A 20505-nucleotide genomic window follows, 5' to 3' on the forward strand; every position below is an offset into this window, starting at 1 on the left:
AAAAAAAAAAAATTCCAATCAATCGCAATCAGCAACTAGATTTTATATACTTTCCTGAACTGTTGTAGTATCCCACACGGCTTTGCTGGTTTGGCACACTGTGCCTACTGGTTTTAAGGAAGAGCTATCAGCCTCTGACCAGAGAGGAGGCTCTGTATCTGGCCCAAAAAATGTAATTTTTTGGGCTTTATAAGTTTTCTAAACACTTTTATTCACTGATTCTGTATGCAATGTGAAATTAAGCTGGAGGTCTCCGGAAATAACAAAAACAGGTGAGAAACTAATTCAGCAGGAAGACTGAATCCTGTTTCGTGAAATGGTTGTGATCTAACCCTGTCCTGGAAGCATACATTTTAAACTTCCCATACTATTTCATTTTTGAGGACGAAAGAAGGCTTTCAGTTTCCACAACTTTCAACACACACCATTTCAAGTACACCAAAAATAATTTTAAATAAAAACACACAAATAGAAAAAAAACCTAGCCCCTTCCTCCCACAACACCAAAAGACCTCCCACAACACCAAACTGAAATGCCCAATATATATTTCTGTCTCCTCTAGAGAGATTTCACTTGCTGTATTTTGCTGTGTTTTACGAACAACAAACTATTTTAAGCATCTAAACTGCCACATGATTCACACTGATGATAAAAGCCAGCAGAACACATTTGAACTTTGCACACATCCATCTCCTCTTGTTTTTAATGGTTTAGAACTGCCCTAATGTATTTACACAGGTTAGGCAGCTTAAAAAGCTGGAACACAGGAAACCTTTGGGCTAAGCTCAACACGATTAAAGTTCACAGTAATGGATGAAAAAAAAGACTCAGAACAAGTTACAACAAAAAAATTCAAACCAATTGTTTTGCAAATCCTTTAAATAGCAGAATTTTGTTGTTGAAAACACAACTAAGCGCAATTTTCTCAGTTATTAAAAAAGACTGTTTTATTACAAATTTTTCTTCATGTTTCAAACGATAAGTTTGGCAAAAGGATTAAATATGAAATCTAGAATATGTTCTTATGTATTACATTTCATGCTTTAAAGTAAACCATGCTCCTAAGAACCCATCTTCTTCAGTAAAGTATTTTACAAAGTGAAAGAAAAATGCAGTCAATTAGAAACTCCCATTGTGACCACGGTTCTACAATCGCAACCATAATATGACAAATATCTGGATACTTTTATGTAATTTCAAGGAACTGAAACCAGAGATTTATCTACTTAGGGATCTATAAAAAGAAAAATGTTTTAAGTGGCCCATGTAGCACACACAAAATATTAAGGTAACTCATCAAAAACACAGATAACAAGGCTACCTTGAGGGTAGAAAACAATTAAAATAATTCTTCTTTTAAATCTGCAATATTGATATTTCACTGAGAAAGATACTTTCTAGGATCATTAAAATCTTTTGTAGCATGAACCATCTTCTGCCTGCATTTAAGCAATTCAGTTTAACTAATTCTTAGAATTCTTTAAGACCATTTAAAAGGAGTAAAACTTGTTTTATATTCACATGCTTTTAGTAACATCTTCTATTCATTAGTAAATTACTCAGCCTAGGAAAGCAAGGTAATGCGCAACAGGCAGCTACATAAGGAGATGTTTAATTTGCTACTTTCAATATTGTTAGTTGTTACTTTCACAATGACAGGTAAAGGATTTTAGTCGGATGTGAGATTTCCTAGTTTAAATTAAAATTGTAATTTAAGGAAATACAAACATGCAAACAGTAGGACAATTAGATGTATATCACTTCTCAAAATCCCACTAAGTATCTAGTCATCTGTAGTCATCTTCTCATCCTTGAAAATCCGAGTCTACATTAGTACATCCATCATAATCGAATTAGATTAATAATATGTACGGTCTCCATCTTTTCAGACTAAAAAAAAAACCTCAATAAAAAAAGGGAGGAGAGCAGAGGAACAACCTAATAAAAGACACAAAGCCACACAGGTAAGGGATCACTAAGGCCCACGCTTGTGTGACACCTGCGGCTCATCCTTTATTTAGGAAAGGACCTGCTGGTGCTAAAGGTGCTCACGCACACCACAGAAGTGCCAGACAGGAACAAGTGTTTGCTTGCTCTCCTAAATGATGTTATAATTGACATTTATATTAATCCAGTCAGTATTCGGGTATGCAGAAGGAATTGGCAGGTTAGACTGTTTTGAAGGCAGGGAGGAAGCCAAGCATTGTACTCTAGTGCTGGTGTTTCTTTCGTCTCACTAAACGGTGCCAAATTCACAGTCCAAAGCAAATGTGCAGCTCAGCCAGTGACAATGCAGCCTTTTCCACAACATTTCATCAATATGTTTTAACGTGCTTCACACAGATCCTCTCTGAAAGGACAGTGGTGCAGCTACACTTAGAGAAGTCCTTGCGCTGCTGACGCACTAATAGTGAAACAATTACATTTCTTGACCCTAGTGATTTTCTAATGCAGCTTGCTAGCAAGCAGCTTGGCTTCAATAGCATATCTAAAAACTTTCAGAAACTAAGCAGCCAGTCAATAAGTCAAATTTAACCTGTCAAAGAGTGTATCTAGAATTGATACAAGCACCTGCTGGTTAGCAGAAACCATGGATCACTGGCACCCCTTCTCCTGTCCCAGCAGAGATGCCTCGGTCACTACCTGCCACCGTGGGTGTCTGGATCACTTACAGCTTCTCCAAACTTTAGTCATCTGAGCTGACATTTTCTAAATCAGGTGTACGTCTCTTGACAGAAGAATTTTAGAAAACTTCACACAGGACAATACAGCCTTTTCTGAGTACAAGAAAAGGGGAAAGTAGGTTCATAATTCAAAACAAAATACTTTCTTCTTCGAAAAGCTCCAGCATTTCCATTTTTATGTTTGGATCATATTATTCCATGGGGAGAAGGGCTGCAGGACCACATGGGCAACAACTAAAGCAAAGCGAAAATTTCTTAGGACTGGCTGTGCCTTTGAATCAGTAAAACAAATCTCACTCACATCTTAGCACTGAAATAAACACTTGAGTACTCAGGACAGCCTAAGCACTCTGCACAGCAGCTCTCCTGGCACGTCCCATACGTTGGGCTGCAAGGATTTGAGTATGCCGGTTCTGTTCCTCCTGGGGACACATCCATCCTGTAGCCATCCCAAACAGGGAACAATTTTTATTTCTTATCTATAACCTAAGCCTTGCCCTGATTTAAAGGAAGGAGGATTTCTTCTTATGCATTTTTGTAAAAATCACGTGTCTGTCTAATCTGCTGCATTGAAAAGCTATGGTGTATTATGTTAACAACCAGGAAATGCTGTGGAACTTCCCCACCTATATAAGAAGTCAGGGCAGCTTACCTCTAGTAAAGTAGAGATACAACGGATTCAGGGCTTTTCTAAAAGTAATTTGTTAGAAGACTATAGCAGCTTTTCATAAACTGCAATTGAATGCATGATGGGATTCCCACAGGCAAGTAGAACAACACAGAGAGACCATTTCTCTTTAAATCCAGGAGTCCTATCAATGTAAGCCAAATATTATTTTTATTGGTCCCCACTTCTGTTCTTAAAGAGGGTTAAGAGCCACATACTAAGTCTAATATTCTATTTCCTTTAGGGATAGCTATGACTTCAGGAAAAATAATGCTGTTTCTAGAAAGCCAGGGCATATATACAGGTATCTTGGGATTAGTGGAGATTTTAATTGTATTTCACACATCTTTGCAAGTTGCTGAGATGTAAAACCCGTGAAGTGTAAAGCGCTGTCACGGTCATAACTCATGTTTCTTAAGGGATTTCAAGGGGATATAATGAAATTAAATAGCAAGACTTTAACTGTTGACACTTCTTTAAACAAGAAGAAGACAGAGCCTCATTCTCTCAAGAAAAATTGCACTTCTGGCTTAACAAATTGGAAGAAAAAACATGTTGAATTCCAGCAGTAACAAGATCTCATAACTGAAAAACAGCATTTAACAATAATTTACAATCAAATCTTCTGTTATAAAGTTGGACAACACAGACCAAATGCTAACTCCGATAGATGTAATCCTTGCACAGTCTTTCCTGTAACTAGAACGGCTACTTAAGTCTATTAGCTAGATAAACTGGTGTAGCAGAATATGAAGCCTGCTGTACTGGGGGGATGAGATACCATGTCAGACTGGGAGCTCTGCAAGGAGAATATAGTTATTTTGAGATAGTCAGCACTTCTGGAAAGAAGCCCTCACGTCCTGCAGAACACCAACTGGAAGCTGTCACTCACTTATCTCAACAAAACATTCACAAGATTGCACCACATGCAAACGTGCCAGATTCTGTAACGTGTGTTCCTCCTGGTAAAAACCAAATGTTTCTTGACTTGGGGAGGAAAGAAAGGGCAACCCAGAGAAAAACCTACTTCAAACAATGAGCAGTGTTCACGGCCTTGGAAAAGTAGATAATAGCAGCTGGATATTTTCGGCAATCACATTAAATTCTGCTGGTTTTGTCTTTGCTACCTCTCTTAACATGAAGTCTCGGTCAGGAGGGTTCTGCAATATTATTGCAAGTATTTTTGTAGACAAGGATGTAGCTCTACTTACTCAGCTTGGCCAGGAATGGGAGGTTAAACAGTCTCAGCTGTGACAGCTGGATACACTGAAGAGCTCCCAGTGTATCCTTTCAAGAGCAAAGTCTTGCCTTCTACCTCTGTAAAGTATGGAATAATCCAGCCAGGACTTTAATTTAGTTCCGAAAGGCCCTACGTGTGTTGAAAGGCATGTGCCAAGAGTACCAGGAGATACCTTGGGTTTTTCTGATTAACTTCTACAGCTTCCTATTGTGCAAATGCTATGGAGTCAGAAAGGAAAGATAATAAGTTATTGATCTCACATCCATTTCATTACTTGTGGAGCTGCCCTAGATGCAAGTGTTTTTCCTGTGAAGTGGCTTGATAGATCTTCACAGCACGAAGAGCTGAGCTCTGGAGCCAAGTGGAGGCATCCTTTGATAACAGGGCAATTTCTGACTAAAACAGACGCAGTTACATTCAAAGCTAACTAAACTAGCTAGCAAGACCAAACATCCCCTACAAATCCACTGAAGAATACACTGGAGAATGAAACAGTTCACTAGAAAACAAATTATGTTGTTTATGTACACACACCAGCATTTTTCCACATTGTTCACCAGTGTTTTATACCTCCTTTTCAATAAACCACTCATATTTCCTTTGCCCTATGAAATAAATGGACTTAATTAAGTGGTGGAGAATAATCAGACCAGTGACTTATACTTCCAAACACCTCATTGGGATGAACCCCAAATATCAGCACATAGCCTATGACAGAAAATACTTCTGTGTTACACTCCACCCTCAACCATTTCTGGTGTAGAAGCCCTCTAAAATAGACACTAAGAACTTAAGAAGGTATTTCTTTTCCTTGCCAAACCATGAACCGCTAATAATTTCCATTCCTTTAATAATTACTTTTAAATTCCAGAAAAACACTTCACTGCAAGCAAAGATCAACCCGGGATATATACAAGTGGATTAAAACAGATGGTTTGAATTAAATCCTATACAACAGTAACTATAGTCAACATCAGCATTTTCATTGAAGTAATTATATTGAGTATTAACTATTTGATCATTAACAGCAAATAATAAATAGACCATGTTAACATTTATAGTTATTACCTACATTTGCTTCCCCAACACTTGCAATTTCCTGTTGAAAGTCAAACTATCACATTATTCTTTGTTTCGTGCTTCAGTGATGAAGAGACAGAACGCAAACTCAAAGAGTATAATGACATTATTTTACTTTGTACATGTTCTTGTTTAAGATTTAATATTTATTAAATGTTAACAGTTTTTCCTGTTTTGCAGTAGGCATGGGTGGCAAACACTAAGCGCTTTTTAAAAGAAACATGACGTACGTGGTGTTTGCCAGCCAGGCATGTAATTGTTCTGGTCATTTTGCCTTTACAAAGTAAAAACCAGGGGGTTCTAGCAGATAGGGATTCAAGGGTAAACTCTTGATCCAAGCGAGTTTTCAAATTTGCTTCCTAAGTTTCTGTGTCAGCCCTAAAGCCAAGACTACACATTGCTAGGGGAATAATAAACAAACAACATCCCAGACCAAATACAGAATAAACATATTTCCTTTCAGCATGTTTCTCTGAATATATTCCGGGTAACAGTTAGGGATAGCCCACAAAAGACACACTTCTCGGTCTGGGTGGGTCTTTCGTGTTTTCCCAGCCAGACCGCACTCCATCACTCCAGCAGTGTAGTGCTGAGCGTTTGCACGCATGGATGTGGGGCTCCAGCAGCCCCCGGAGGGCTCCTGGCCACTCACATCCTTCTCTTTCGCTCCGTTGGCACCATGCAGGACTGCACTGGTTTCTGTCCTGTCCTGCCATGGAGCTTTCCAAGCAGAAGAGATCTTGTCAATTTACTTTCTGCTTGTACAGTCTGTAGAAGGGAAATATCCTTGGATGTTTCTGCTGTGGGAGCTGATCATTTGTTCCTTTGTTTCTCCTTTTCATTAATTTTTAATCCATGGAAATCCTTCCATTTTAACCCCTGGCATTTTTTTAAGTAACCTTTGCTACGGTGTTGTATCAAAGGCTCTCTGAAAATCCACATTGTAGGGACTGAACAACCATTTTCTGTGTGCATGTTGAAATCTTTTTTTGCGTCAGCAGCTATGGGTGACAGACACTAAGTGTTTTTTGAAAGAAACGTGACTTACACAGACTCCCAAATATATCCTATGTATTCATGCATTTACCAATATATGCTTTTTTTCAAGTTTCTTCCAACTTGCCTTGCCCAGAGGACGAACTTTTCTGAGGTGCAATTTCCTTGAGTCCGTTTTTAAAATTGGTGTCAGGTTTGCCACATCCCACTTCATTGGTGCCAAGGCTGATACAAGTGATAAATTCCCAACTACACAACATTTAACAGCTTCCTGTTGCATTCTTTCGAACTCCCAGGAAGATCTCCTTGACTGACTCAGTGAGAACGAAACATGGGACTGAATGGACATTATGCACAGCTCTTCAGATAATATACCAACTCTATCAGCCTACCTTATGGCTATTCTACACCCCTTAGCACGGAATTACCTACTTTGTAAAAGATTTTTAATTATCTGTAAAAAAAAATAATCCTGTACTTCAGGAAAAAGAAAGTCTTCACTGCATTATGCATAAGAATTAAAAAACCCTAGCAGGGTGACAGTTTTCTAGTTCTGCAGAAAACTAACCATTGCTGTTACTACTTCATTTTACAGCATGCTTCTTACAATGGGCAGGAAGAGAAAGCAAAGTAGAGAAATCTCTGTCTTGTTAAGTACCAGGACTTCTTCCAGATTCAGAAGCTAGAGAGTCCTTACTGGTAGTCTGTAGCTCTGCCTCTCACCTACAGCATCATTCCTAGGCTATTCTTCTTCCATAGTTCATTCTGAGCACGTCTCCAGTAGCAGAGAAGCCTAGGCTAAGTGTTTTTATTCCCCAAGGGGAACCTTGCCAGAGCCTTGTTGTGGAGGGCCACACAATGGCCAAGCTCCCCAGCACTATCTCATTCCTGTTCTCTCCATCATCCTCAGAAGCAGATAATCACCTGGGTACCAGTACTCTGCTGGAGTGTAACAGGGAAGACTGGGGCAGCAGCCAAGGTTGGAAACAAGCAACTGGGGGACTCTCTGGAGCCCAATTGACCAAGAATTCTGCAAGGCTGGACCCAGCCATCCTCCAAATGGTGGCTCCAGTTCCCGAAGTACCCCACTGTGCTGGAAGTGCTGCTGCAACCCTGAGAATCATCTGATTCTGCTGAGAGTGGTGACCAGCACAAAGCTTTCAGTCTCCCTGTGTGTGATTCAAGGATGGTATCTTGTGAACTCCTACTCTAAAATGTTTCTCTTTCACTTCTGATCCCTTGGAACAGCTGAAGAGAACACCCAGGTGTGCCAAAACATTGCTGAGGTGCACAAAATGCTCCCTCATTTATACTGGTAGGAACCAGGTCTGTTCAATGATGGCTCTCCAATTCCCAGTCACACTTTTATTCTGTTTCCAGTTTGATCCTGACTGTCACTTTTGAAGCGCACAGCATAGAAAGAAAAGGTGCAACATTGCAGACAGCCTCTTGGTTCTAAAAATCTCTTGTATTTTAGATCAGACACTGCAAGTTACTGCACAATAACTGCATCATTGTTTAAATAAATGAAAAAATGTTACCCCGTCCAATGGTCATTTCATTGTATGCTATGAATGTGCAGTAACAAGGGTTTCTTTTTCTTTTTCCTGTTACAGATGCGTGGTATTGAAAGCAATTTGCTCTGTGCATGCTCCACGGCATGGAATGATTCATTATAACTCACGCAATATGCTTTTATAATATGGATTAGTGTTTATTTGCTTGAGCTACTTTTCCTTCCCCTGATGCACAGTCAGTTTATTAACAGAGTTCATTTGGCTAGTGCAGTACAAACTGTTTAAATAATTCACATGAAATATACAACTACATTTAAAATATCTAAACAGGAGTCAAAGTAAAAACTGTAACTAGGAATTTTCTCACTTGTTAGCTTCTTAGATAGTGGTAACAAACTGCTGTGCACATTTTTGCATCATCTCCATCATCTAATCTTCCTCTTTAAATACATGGACTTAATTGCATGTGTGGGCAAAAGTTCCTGTGTTTCAAACTGGCCTCACTGCTTCTCCTCCAAAAGCAAGCCACAAGTGGTCTCCGTCAGCCAGCAGTTTTGGGTGCAGCTCAGCCCTGGTAAAGGAGGAACAATTCTGGTTCACAGGAGGACCAGCACATGTGTTGGTGGCTTGGCTGCAGTCTGTAGGTCTGCTTGGGAGAACGAAGACATAAGCTGGCATTACAAGCTTTGCAGCTGAGAGGCAGAAATACTGACTTCTCCTTCTGACTACAGCTGACACTAAGTACAGAGCTGTGGCTAATGCTTGCAAATGTCCTCAAAACCCAGCAATCAGAGGACAGCAAACTGGCGAGTTTCTGTTCAAAAGAAGAAAATATAATGGCAACTAAAGAGCAACGAAGGAAATACACACAATAGCAGGAATGTTAAAGATAACAGAGATAAATGGATGGGATAACTATGGCACATATGTTATTTTGCAAGGTGTCTGACTGAAGCTGATTGTTCATGAAGTGTTTTTGGCAGGCTTGTGGGTGACGATATCCAAAGTCTCGAAAGCCTTCAGTAAATGTTGGAGTCACAGAAGTGGTTTGGAGGAAAGGACAAAGGAGACAAGTCTCTGGCAATCCAGGTTAGCATTTGAACCATTGGATCTACTCAGTTACAAGCTGAAACACGGATTTTTAGGGGCATCATTTAAGGCTTCTGTACCTGAAAATTTCAGCACTATGTTTTTATTTTCTGTGTTTTCTTACAAAATATAGGCCTGTCTACAATTCATTTCCAGTATGTGTCTTCCACTCTTAGAAACCCCAATTCCTTTCCTGTTACAATACCATGTATGCTCCCAACACAGAAGAAAGGCAAGGTGAAATCCTTTCTTCTCCATGTGAGAGCATAGATACTGTCACACTGGCCCAGACACATGGCTTATCTGAAATATATACTACTGGCTAGGAAGCAAGAGTGGTGAAAGTAACTCAGGAGTGCACAGACTCAAGGTCTTCCCTCGGATTTTTCTGCTAGCTGTCAAAGCCATGCCTAACCGCAATGGAAAGTGATGATGGAAATACTACTTTGCTCTCTGCCAAAATGAATCTTCCCTCCAGCCGAAATGGCTTAGCCAGATCAGAGTGGTATAACTTACACTTCCCTGCGCCAAGCCTTCTGATCCTGGCTCCTGGAACAGCTCTATAGCAATGTCTTCTACATAACAGAATATATTTCTTGCTGAAAACCAGTTAAACTTCTGGAAATAAGGAAACTATTCTAAAGGCTTTGTCTGCAGGTAAAAGTTTTAAATCCACATTCTCGACAGTTCTGCCCCTGTCCACGTAAACCAGGATGCACTAAGCTGATCATAGTTTTGAGCTTTTCAGGTTTTACTGCAGCTCTGGTTTGGCTTGTGTTCTGTACTTAGATAGCTGCATATAATTGAGAAAGTTGGTAACACAGAGAAAGGCTGTAGCAAAGACACACCAATTAGAAGAATTAAGAAGAGAAAACAACCACAATGAACAAATGACTACCAACTATATTATGGGATTACTATTTACCAAGAGGAGGCAAGAGAGTTTGCAGCTTAAGCTAAGGAAGATTCTGCCCTTTCTCATTATCTTTTGTCACTTCTTAACAAGATTAGGATTGTTATATACGCAAATATGTCTAGTCCTCCTGATCATCAAAAAAAGTCATTAATAATAAAAGAATATCCTTCATGTGTGAGAAATAGCTTGTCAGTACACTGCAATCTATAAGTGAGTTTGCCTAAATCACAAAACATGTTTTCAGCCAAGACTCCACACAGCTATTGATCTTTTTTCTGAATATTTCAAGCCAAGCAACAAAGTCCCTGGTACCTCCTGACTCCATGAACAGATGGACAAATTTCCCTTTCTCAGCAGAGAATATGCTGCAATTCAAAGGTACCTTCCTGCTTAGACTAGGAGTTTCTCCGTGTATCACAAAAGTCAAATCCATGCTTTTAGACAACATCCGTCTGCTACTTAACTTCATGGTGACAGCAAGAACGCAGCTGCTATCCTGTCAATCTAGTGAGAAGAGTCCTCACCTTGGCTGTAGCAGAAGACCTACAGTGTGTGGCTGAGCAGCTATGACACTACCCAGAAGAAAGCACGCAGAATTATGCATATCCAGACAAGGCAGCTGTAAGGGTGAGGCTCAGTTCAAAATGAAGACATCTACACATAGCTCTCTTCATGTAAGGTAGGGCAAAATTCAGTTGCCCAAACATCTGTAGCTACCTCAGACCACCTAGGATATTCTGCCTGCCTTCCAGCCGCTGCTTCAAAAGGCATAGATGTCCCATCTACAAGTCTCATGCAGATTTTCTGGGTACCTAGAGGATATCCATACAATTCATACATGGATGAATCTCATCCTTTGGTGTCCAGGCTCCCAGTAGTCAATGGAGAGCTAGTCAATACATTCCCTGGAACAAAGAATAGCTAATGGAGTTGATTTAATTGCCTGAAAACAGATGTTCAGGCACATATGAGATGCCTGGCCTTAAGCTTTTTATAGAGCTCTTTAAGCTTCTGGCCATTCCAGAACGATGCATATGTCCTGTGGGTCCTGTGTCAATGCTGTGAGTCCATGCAGATGTCTCGGGTGCTCAGGGGTGTCTTTAATGACACTAAAGCCCTGTGCATGGGTTATGGATTCAATCTCCAGCTCTATAATTGGGAGTTTTGATATCCAGTGCACACCTATACTTAGATGGTTTAATCTGGGTATGTAATGCACGCAAAGCATCCAAGTACAATAAGTGAGCAGACACCAGCATAACAAAAGGACGTTTCGATGGAAGTAAAAATTAGATTTGATACGTCTCAGAAGGGAAAATAATTAATCCTATGTCTTATATAAAAGTGAGGAAAATAGAGCATTTGAGCATAACAGCTTCATACAATAATTAAAAAAAGTTGTGATGGGAAAACATAAATACATTTCTAAAATCAGACTAGATAAAATGAACAATAAATTCAGGCTTGTAGCTCTTAAAATTATCATTGTACAAAACCAGTTCCATCAAAAATATTTTTATTGTGCTATCATTAAATATGAATGCCTCCCTAAACCTGCTTCAGAGGATGAATTAGCATAGCTGTAATAGTCTGGAATGATCTTTGATCTAGTATAAAAAATGATAAAAGACATTTCCCACTTCTTTTCACTGGGAAGAAATTAGTTTTGGAACTGCTTGAGCTTATGTATTGTTTCATTAACTGGGACTAATTCCCAGTTTATTCCTCTATGTCCTTATGTGACCTACACTCATCAGTTGTAGAGAAGGAATAAGCAGACAAAATTTATTTTGCTTCCTAAACATTTTGCAATCTGTGTCCGGAGCAATTCCCCTCAACCACTTCTGATGTCAGCAGGTATAGTAAACCAAAATACCTAGGTGTATGTTGGATATGTATTTGAAACACCACAGTAACATTAATGTAAGTATCTCAAACACAAATTGTGTATGTGTACATGAATATAAGCTCTTATTTTTTTCTTGAATGACAATATTGCACAGACATAGGTGATCGACTCATGAAGCAGTACTCTTTCTTGTTCATGTACCTAATCAACTAACTTAAACTAAAATTTCAAAATCACACAATTCCCCATCTTCAAAGCAAGCTAAAATCTCAGAAGCTTAAGTTCTGTTGACTTAACAAAAATGTCTTCATTAGCTGTGAAAATGGGCCTTACGTTTTCCAATCCTTAGGGCACAAAACCCACTTACCTATGGTAATTACACACCTATTAGAAATTACCTTCCTGTTACTGTGGCCTTTATACTTTCTTTCTGCCACTGCCTCTGTTCTGCCCTTACCATCGTACAGCAGGCGCCTCGAGGACACAGACAGCGTGTGGGTCAGCGTCCCCTGGCAGGAGGCTGCAAGTCCCAGACCTGCGCAGCTCTGAATTACACTCGAAGACCTGGTGCAATAGACATGCTTGGTCACATTTAGCATCTCCATCTCAGAGATGGTGGGCACCCCTGTCACTTCATGCTAGCCACAGCCTCAGTTTAAGGAGCCGGCAAGCCAAGCTCTTCGCAAAAGGAGAGCACGAAAACGACCTAAATCAACGGAAAGCCTCCAGCAGAACTTGGCACCAGCCTGGAGACAGCAAATAGGTGACTAAACGTCCAATATCTGGTCTCAAATGCTGTGCAGTTGCCTGGCCAACTGCTGGCCTCACACCCTCTCTCCCGCCAGGAGGAAACACGTATGGGATTTCACCGTGTGCCAAGGGTGGATCCGGCGCCACGGCACAGAGCCAGCTAGAAGCACAGGCTCTTGTAAGGCTGAACGTAAGCTTTGCTTACTTTCAAGACATAAAAGCCTTCCATATACAAGTCAATATTACACTGTCTCAGTAATGTGCTTTGGTGCCAGATTAGCAAGTACATGTAATTTTTTAATGTGCTGCCAGAAGAAATACAATTACTGAAGTGGATTTTTTAGGGAACCGTGACACCACAGATCCAGTCCCTCGGGCAACGTATCAGGTCTGGTACAGGAATGGAGCACATCTAATTAAGTTTATAGGAAGGCCTCAGCAAGACTGTGCTGGGCAGAGCTCTGTAAGATTGTCACGATTCATCACCTGAGTGGGGCTGGATGCTCATGAGAACTTTTGCAGGTACAAGCACATTCACATGGGGGGAGAAAAGAACAAAACAGCTAATAAACAGATCTCATCTAATACTTTGTCCTAAATCATGCAAGAATGGCAAATGGATGTTCTCTCATGCTGTTATCTCAAATATTCCTGTTTGACTTATACTGTCTTGTCTGACTTTCTCAGCTGAGCATTTCCCCTACTCAGAATAAATGTGTTACAGCATTAGAAGCAGTTTAGTGGTTAGAAATTTATTCTCGGGACAACAAAGCTCTGTTCCCTTCACACACAGAGTTCTTTAATAACGCAGCAAATCAGGACATATATATTTAGTATTGTGTCTTGGATTTAAGCACAGGAACACAATTAAAATGTTCTTCATTTTTTGATTCTGCAGGTAAGCTCATGGAAGTTACTATTTCATCAGTATAGACAAAGTCACACAAAGGTGATGTTGTGGTTAAGTTTTATTTATAACACAGATTTTTACTGAACTTAGGACATCTGGACCACACCTCATCTGCCAAGGATCAAAAAATCCTCATGTGCTCTTAAACCTTGGAGAGAAATCAATTGGTCCGGTAGGCTGCATCTGGGCAGAGATTATTTTTGTCTATTGAATGAATGTACTGTAAAATGCAGACACTTGGCGGGGGGGGGGGGAAGGATCAAGTCAGGACACATTCATTTTTGTTCTACTGACCATTCTGTACGAGGCAATGAATAGAAGCTGGTACATGTATCATATTTCACTGTGAAATACTGACTTCCCACGTTTCAGCAGAACCAAGGAGGAATTTGCAAATTTTATTTCAGTTCATAGGTCTAACTAAAGAGACTGGTACACAAAGCGGGAAAAATGAGTATATAGCTTTATTCTGCAAATTCCTATCAGAAAATTCCTCTTCTTTTAACCAAATCAGAAGACAGAGAAGGATTCAAAACACATTAAATAAAGGCCCCACATTGTTTCAGCCCAATTCGAATATAAAAATAAACACTTCACTGCCCCACACTTCCTTACACACTTCTTAAATAGGCACACTCACTTCCCATGGGACATGTAGGTAGCAGAATGAAAGTATTGCTGCAAGTAGGAAATGAAAATAGAGAACAAAAGTGAAAACTTGATTCATTCATCGCCTTCAATGGTCAGGTACACTAGGAACTCAAACCAAATTTGGTGAATGTTAAAGAAAAAGCCTTAACGAGCAAGAGAGAAGAGAATCTTACAGATTCTCCTCCTGATAACACAGAGGACAAGAGTCTGAGACACACACATAGAAGTAAATAAACAGAAGCTTGTGTTTTCCCTATCCAAACCCCTTTTTTAATAAACAAAATGAACTTTATGGAAGAATTCTCTGAAAACTGATCATTTGAGTCCTAATTGTATCTTATTTCAGCTTAATGTGTCCACTAACAGCAAAGTAATACCCCTTATATCTCTCCAGCACTTCTGCAAATATGGATATCTAGAAATTTTAAGTATGCAACTCCAAGAAAATATAGAACTGTATCACAGCAAAGGAGGACAATTATACCTTTAAACTGTAGGACAGTTATGACTACAGGCAACTGTGCCATAGCCCTTTGGTTTAGTACCATATTCTAAAACTAACACTAGAAAGGCTAATGAAACATGGCTTGCAACTCTATAGGTATGTAATTTGCATTCAGTAACTCCTAAGTATGGAGCTAAAGGAAAAAAAAAAAAGAAAATGAAAGATGTCAGAAATTTTCATTGAAAATTTTATCAGTTTATTTACAGTTTGTTGTGGAAGCTGTTTCCACCCCACTTTTTCCAAAATTACTCATCAAACTGCCCTCTCTGACTTTCTCTGCTAACACTGATTTTGGCCAGGAGGTCAGGAGGGGCACCTGCTTAAGGAGCCACCCTTCTGCAGCTGCTCTGTAGCTCTGGGAGAAGCAGCAACACGTTTGCATGAAATTAGTAATTATGGAAAACTGTTACTGCTCTCTCCAAAGGCCAGAACAAGACAGAGCAGACCAAGTTAAGTGGCATTTGTTTACAGGAGCAGATCATAACCAGCATAAACAGATCAGTCTGACACAACATAAAACTCCCACTGGAGTTAATGGGAATTTTTTGTTCTAAATGAGTAAAAGACCAGTCCCAGAGGACCCACCAGAGTCAGCACAGGCTTGCGGGTGATACAGAAATGGTTCTAAATCATTGCTGGTTGCAACAAGAAAAAGCATGAGAAAAAGCTCAGCTGGACCAAGTACTTTCCAGCCTGGCATTTAATTCAGAAGATGAAAGAACTGAGGTGAATAAGGATGGGAAGGAGAAGAACTGTGGAAAGCCAGAGGTACATTCAGTGGATGTGAACCCTGGGCAGATCTGTTGAATCGTGACCACCACAGGACGTGCATTCAGAGCTTCTCCTCGCTAAAAAGGCTTCTGCTGGCTACCGACAGCCAGCTGGCTGGTTGAGGGTCCATGTTCTTTTCAAATCCCTTTTATAACCTCTACTCAAGAATTTCTAAGCGTATTTCTTATGAAACTTGTTCACATTGGCCTCAGACCCAAAGTGTACAGTCTTAAAATGCTTCCTCTGTACTTCCAAATAGTTCTACACTTAACATACGAATATACTAAAAAGACTTAAGAAAAAAAACTACCAGTTTCTATAAAAAAATTAACCCCATACAATTCTTTCATAACTTCAGTACCTGAGCAAAGAAAATCCAGATATCTAACACCAACATTGATCCAGCCAGTTTACACATCACACATCTAATGCTGTCTATGAAATTCACCTTCATTCTGCAACACGTCTCAATCTCATCCACACTCTTTACAACAACATTAACTGATGTATTTTCACATTTCACATTATGTACCCACATTGCTGCAATCAAGAAACTTGCATAGTCCTGACACATATAATATAAAAATAACTCTTTATATAAAGCTATATGTATATGTACACACACAAAGGCACAGAAAGGTATCATAAAACTTACCATCACTTGCAGAAAGTGAATCATTTGCACAGACCAGTGCCAACGTAAACAGCAGATGTCGAAGATCCATACCTCTAATTCTGTAACAGCAAAAGACAATAAGAGAGTTTCTTTATAAACTAATATTACTAACTAAACATGACATGACATTTAAACTATTATCTAGTTTTATTGAATTTCTGATTGGATTTAAACCAGAAGTGTATTTAGTTTATGGTTTATTGCCTCATAAAGTCATACATCATCTTGCAGTCTGGGACAGAGAGTAAATATTATTTTTACAAGAGAACTAGCTTATGGGTTTCTAGTTAATTTAATATAGAGGGGGAAAAAATCAAGTATTGTCAATCTCTAGCCTGCTTCCAGGGAGTAGCCACACTCTCCCCACAGCAGCCTTTGGGGGATGGATCCCAATGAGTAACCTAGGTGAAATGTGAAAGTAGGAAAAGAACAGTATCTCTTTCAGGGAACAAAGATATGATGATCCCCTTTCTAGCTCATGCTCCTCTGAAGCTGTATTCTTCTTTGCATGCCATGTACAACCCTTCCCGGGTCTAGGACTATACATAGTAAAGCTGAGAGGAGTGATGCTGTTTAATAAACCAGCTCCCACACCAGAAAGCCAAATGGCTATTAGCAGAGACACACCGGCTTAGCACCTACGGCCACTGGCCAGCAGTGGAGAGGGCAGCAGTAGCTGTGGGGCTGCAAGAATGAGAGTAACCTGGGCTAATTCTCTGGTCTGTTTCTCATGGCATCCTGTACAACCCTGAGCACCTGCCTCGGTGCCCCTGCTCTGTCACGCTGCTCTTCGGGGGCTGCCATGGAGGCTGCCTCACACTGGAAACTTCTACTACCCGTGTCATTTCTGAGAAGGCACCTTCCGATGGACACCTGCACAAGCCTTTACAACCTCCAGGCATACAAACCTTTACAACCCAAGCATAACCCAACAAGCCTTTACAACCTCCCCCAAAAGCACACTCCTCCTTCTCCCTAATTCACCTGTGCCACACACACATAGCCTACAACCCCATCACACGATCCTGCTGGAGGGACACTACTTTGCTCCTGCCATTATCACCGCCATTATCACCAGCATCCGATAACAATGGGGAAGGGCAGAAGGTGGGATACGCTGGACTTGCGGGCAGTGCAGCCTTCTGCACAAAATCGTACCATGCCCCCAAAGGCTCAGGAGGTCTCCATATGTAGCAGGGGGAAAACATACATACCATGGATTACTACCTGACCATTTACAACCATGCCAGTGGAGCACAGAGATTAATGGAGACCTTCAAAACCAAAGCCACACCACCAAAATGAACACGAATGCTGAACCAACAGTCAGGCAGCAGTTTCTTGTCCTGTGGTACAAAACTGCCAAGAGACACTGACACCCCAGCTCAGTGAGGCAGCGGGGGGAGAGAGAGAGTAATAGCTTCACTTTCACATTTGACCGTAAACTGGTATGACAAACCTTGATTCTACACTGGAGTGTTTTCAATTAGACATTTTCCTTCTTGATCTAACAGGAGATTAAATCACAAGTGTCCAAACAACCAAGACCACTAATGAGTAACAATCTCTAAGTGGGTGTTACCGATTAACAACCCATGCTGTCAAATCTGGGTATCAAAAACTAGTCAGTCTCCTAGTAGAGTTAGCAAAGTCTGAATTTAGTCAGAAACTGTAAAACACAAGCATGCCGAGTATGTAAAACCATGGTAACAGTGAATTTAAAAGATCATTCCCTCCTTAATTTACTTACCCTTAGAGAACAGATTGAATCACATTACAGAAAAAAACGGAACTACTACCAACTCCAGATTTCTCATTCATGCTGTTTAGTACAAAAGTTGAAAATCAGAAGGTTATTTCTCACGCCTTCATTAACACAACTGCTCAACAATTCTTGAGTTTCAGGCTCAGTACAGGAAGCATTTATTCCAACCACTCTACGCTAGCAGAGTCTAACCCAGACCTGCAAAGGCAAGCCAGGAGATGCTCCCCACTGCACCCACACCACCGCAGGGATGCCCAGCTGCACCACCCGGGCACCCTGCGGGAGCGTGAGCAGGCACGGGGCAGCTGCACAGAGAGAAGAGCTGGGGGAGCTCTGGGGACCTGCCAGGCACCAGTCAGGGCTTTCTCCTGGCCAAGCAGACACGGGTCTCTCCAAAGATGAATCCCCCGTTCTCAAGTGGACAGGGAGGAAGGAGGAGGTACGGTGAGGCTGGAGGCATGTTAGTGAGAATTTGGGGTGGTGTGAGAGTGAGGCAGCCTGGGGAGCAGGACCAGGAGCAGTGAAGGCTGCAGCTGCTAGAGTGCACAGGGCTGGGAAAGAGTTCATAAAGCAAATCACAGCCCAACAATCCTGCTCTCGGAGAGGAGCTACACTGCCACAGCACGAGGTTCATCCAAGATCAGCTATGTTTTCAGCTAGCTCCATTGTTCCCCTGCTCCATCTGTACTCTTGTTTAAAGGATTCTTATTGTCTCTTATTAATAAATCTTCTACAGAAATGCTTCTCTGTATTTGCCAATTCCTCTCCTCTTACACGATTTCTAACCCATTGAACAGCCCCCCTCCCCTTCAGCCCTTCCACTTTCTCCCTAAAGTTTTGTTTTCTCTTTCACAGGCCTGAACACAATGCCACTCTATTTACAACCCTCCTGCTCTCTCCCTGTCGCAATACCCAGGCATCCCGTGCTGCCTCCATATTCATACTTCCCTGTTCTCCCATGTCCACCAGCCTCTGCTGATCTTCCTACCACTCTTCTCCAAGCTTTCCTACTTCTTCCTGCCTAACAGCAGACTCAAGAAAAGCCAAACCCTCACAGGAGTTTTCCTGTGAGAACAAATGTCATCAACAGACTCCGTCACTCAGAGCACATTTGTGAACACCGGTTCACTTTTCATAACTGCACCAAACAACTCCGTGGTGGGACCAGAATCAGCCCCTTCGCGCAGCTGTCACAGCATGGCTACCCCCTCCATCCCTGTGCTGTGACCAGCAGCCATCTCAGCTTCCTCTCAGGAAGCGTGGTTTGACAGCCGGAGCACCAACCCAGGAGCCTGGAAATACATCCCAGAGGTCAACAATCACATTGAACGTCAATAAGGTCTTGCTGATGCAGATGAAAACAATCCCATTCCAGTACTGCTCTTCCTTTTGTGCTGGCACACTTGCTTACATACCTGCATGCAGTGAACTCTGTCAGGAAACTGTTCCAGTTAAAATTAATCCATAAACTTATATTGTAACAAATCTGTTTGCTGACTGGGTTTATCAGGACTCCACAAAGGTGCACCGTGGGAGCACAACCACGGCAGCATAGGCATGGGAGTGAGCAGCCACGATGGAGGGGAGGACACGGCCACCCCTCCAGCAGCAGCTACTACTTGTTTAAGAAGAATTCTATAATTCTTGGGAAAGTCCCTGTTGAGCCACACACCTTGATTAAAACATCTACCTCTCTGAAACAGGGCACAGGATTAATTTGCATTCCTAAACCTCAAAGGTGATCAAAATTGCTGATTAATCCCTTGCCTTTTTGCTAGTAAAATGCAGTACAGAAATAAATGATGCTCCTTCTGTGGATTCTCACAAATGCCACTATCTTAGCAAGGCAAAGCAACAGCATCTCTGCTCTACCTAAATCCACATGGGATCCTCCATCGAGTTATCTGTCCAGACAAGTTGCACTGGGGAGAAAAATCCAACTGGTGTACTCTCAACATGTCCAATACAGACAGGACTGAGCTCAAAAATGGTACTGCTCTCATTTGAAAGTATGGATAAGCCATGCTCCACCCTTTGTATAACAGCCTCTGGAAAGGGCAAGTTGTGCTAGCCTCCTTGGAGCTCAAACCCAGAGCCCTTGGGACAGGACTCATGCTCAAGGTCTCTCCCAGGCAAAATGAGCTCTGCAAGAGGTGTGAAACACCAGGGACTATGTGACCTCTCTGCGTCCAGCACATATACCAAAAGCTCTGCTGGGCTCCAGGTACGACTACCACTTCGAGAGGTATTGGAAGCCAAGGAGAGCTACACCGCCACAGCTCTGGTCTCGGAGAAAATCTGGTGCAAAGCAGGAGCTGCCCCATCATGATATCGCTTCTGGTGGTACAGAATAAAATTTCTGAGAGAAGAGTCCTCTGAAGTGCCATCTGCTCCATCATCAGACAACTACTGCCTTGCAGAAAGTTCTCAAAAATCAC

General features: G+C 41.3%; 1 protein-coding gene across 2 annotated transcripts in view; it reads right to left on the bottom strand.

Annotated features, from left to right (window-relative positions):
- GHR (growth hormone receptor) overlaps positions 1–20505 on the bottom strand; it is a 127414-nt gene that overhangs the window by 51052 nt on the left and 55857 nt on the right. For both annotated transcript variants that reach the window (XM_050913295.1, XM_050913294.1), the window contains exon 3: positions 16282–16361. In XM_050913295.1, coding sequence (XP_050769252.1) covers positions 16282–16351 — 70 coding nt within the window. In that variant the 5' untranslated portion in view covers positions 16352–16361. The remainder of the gene's footprint in view (positions 1–16281; positions 16362–20505) is intronic.

This window comes from Gymnogyps californianus, chromosome Z, assembly GCF_018139145.2.
Source record: "Gymnogyps californianus isolate 813 chromosome Z, ASM1813914v2, whole genome shotgun sequence".
NCBI classification, from domain to species: domain Eukaryota; kingdom Metazoa; phylum Chordata; class Aves; order Accipitriformes; family Cathartidae; genus Gymnogyps; species Gymnogyps californianus.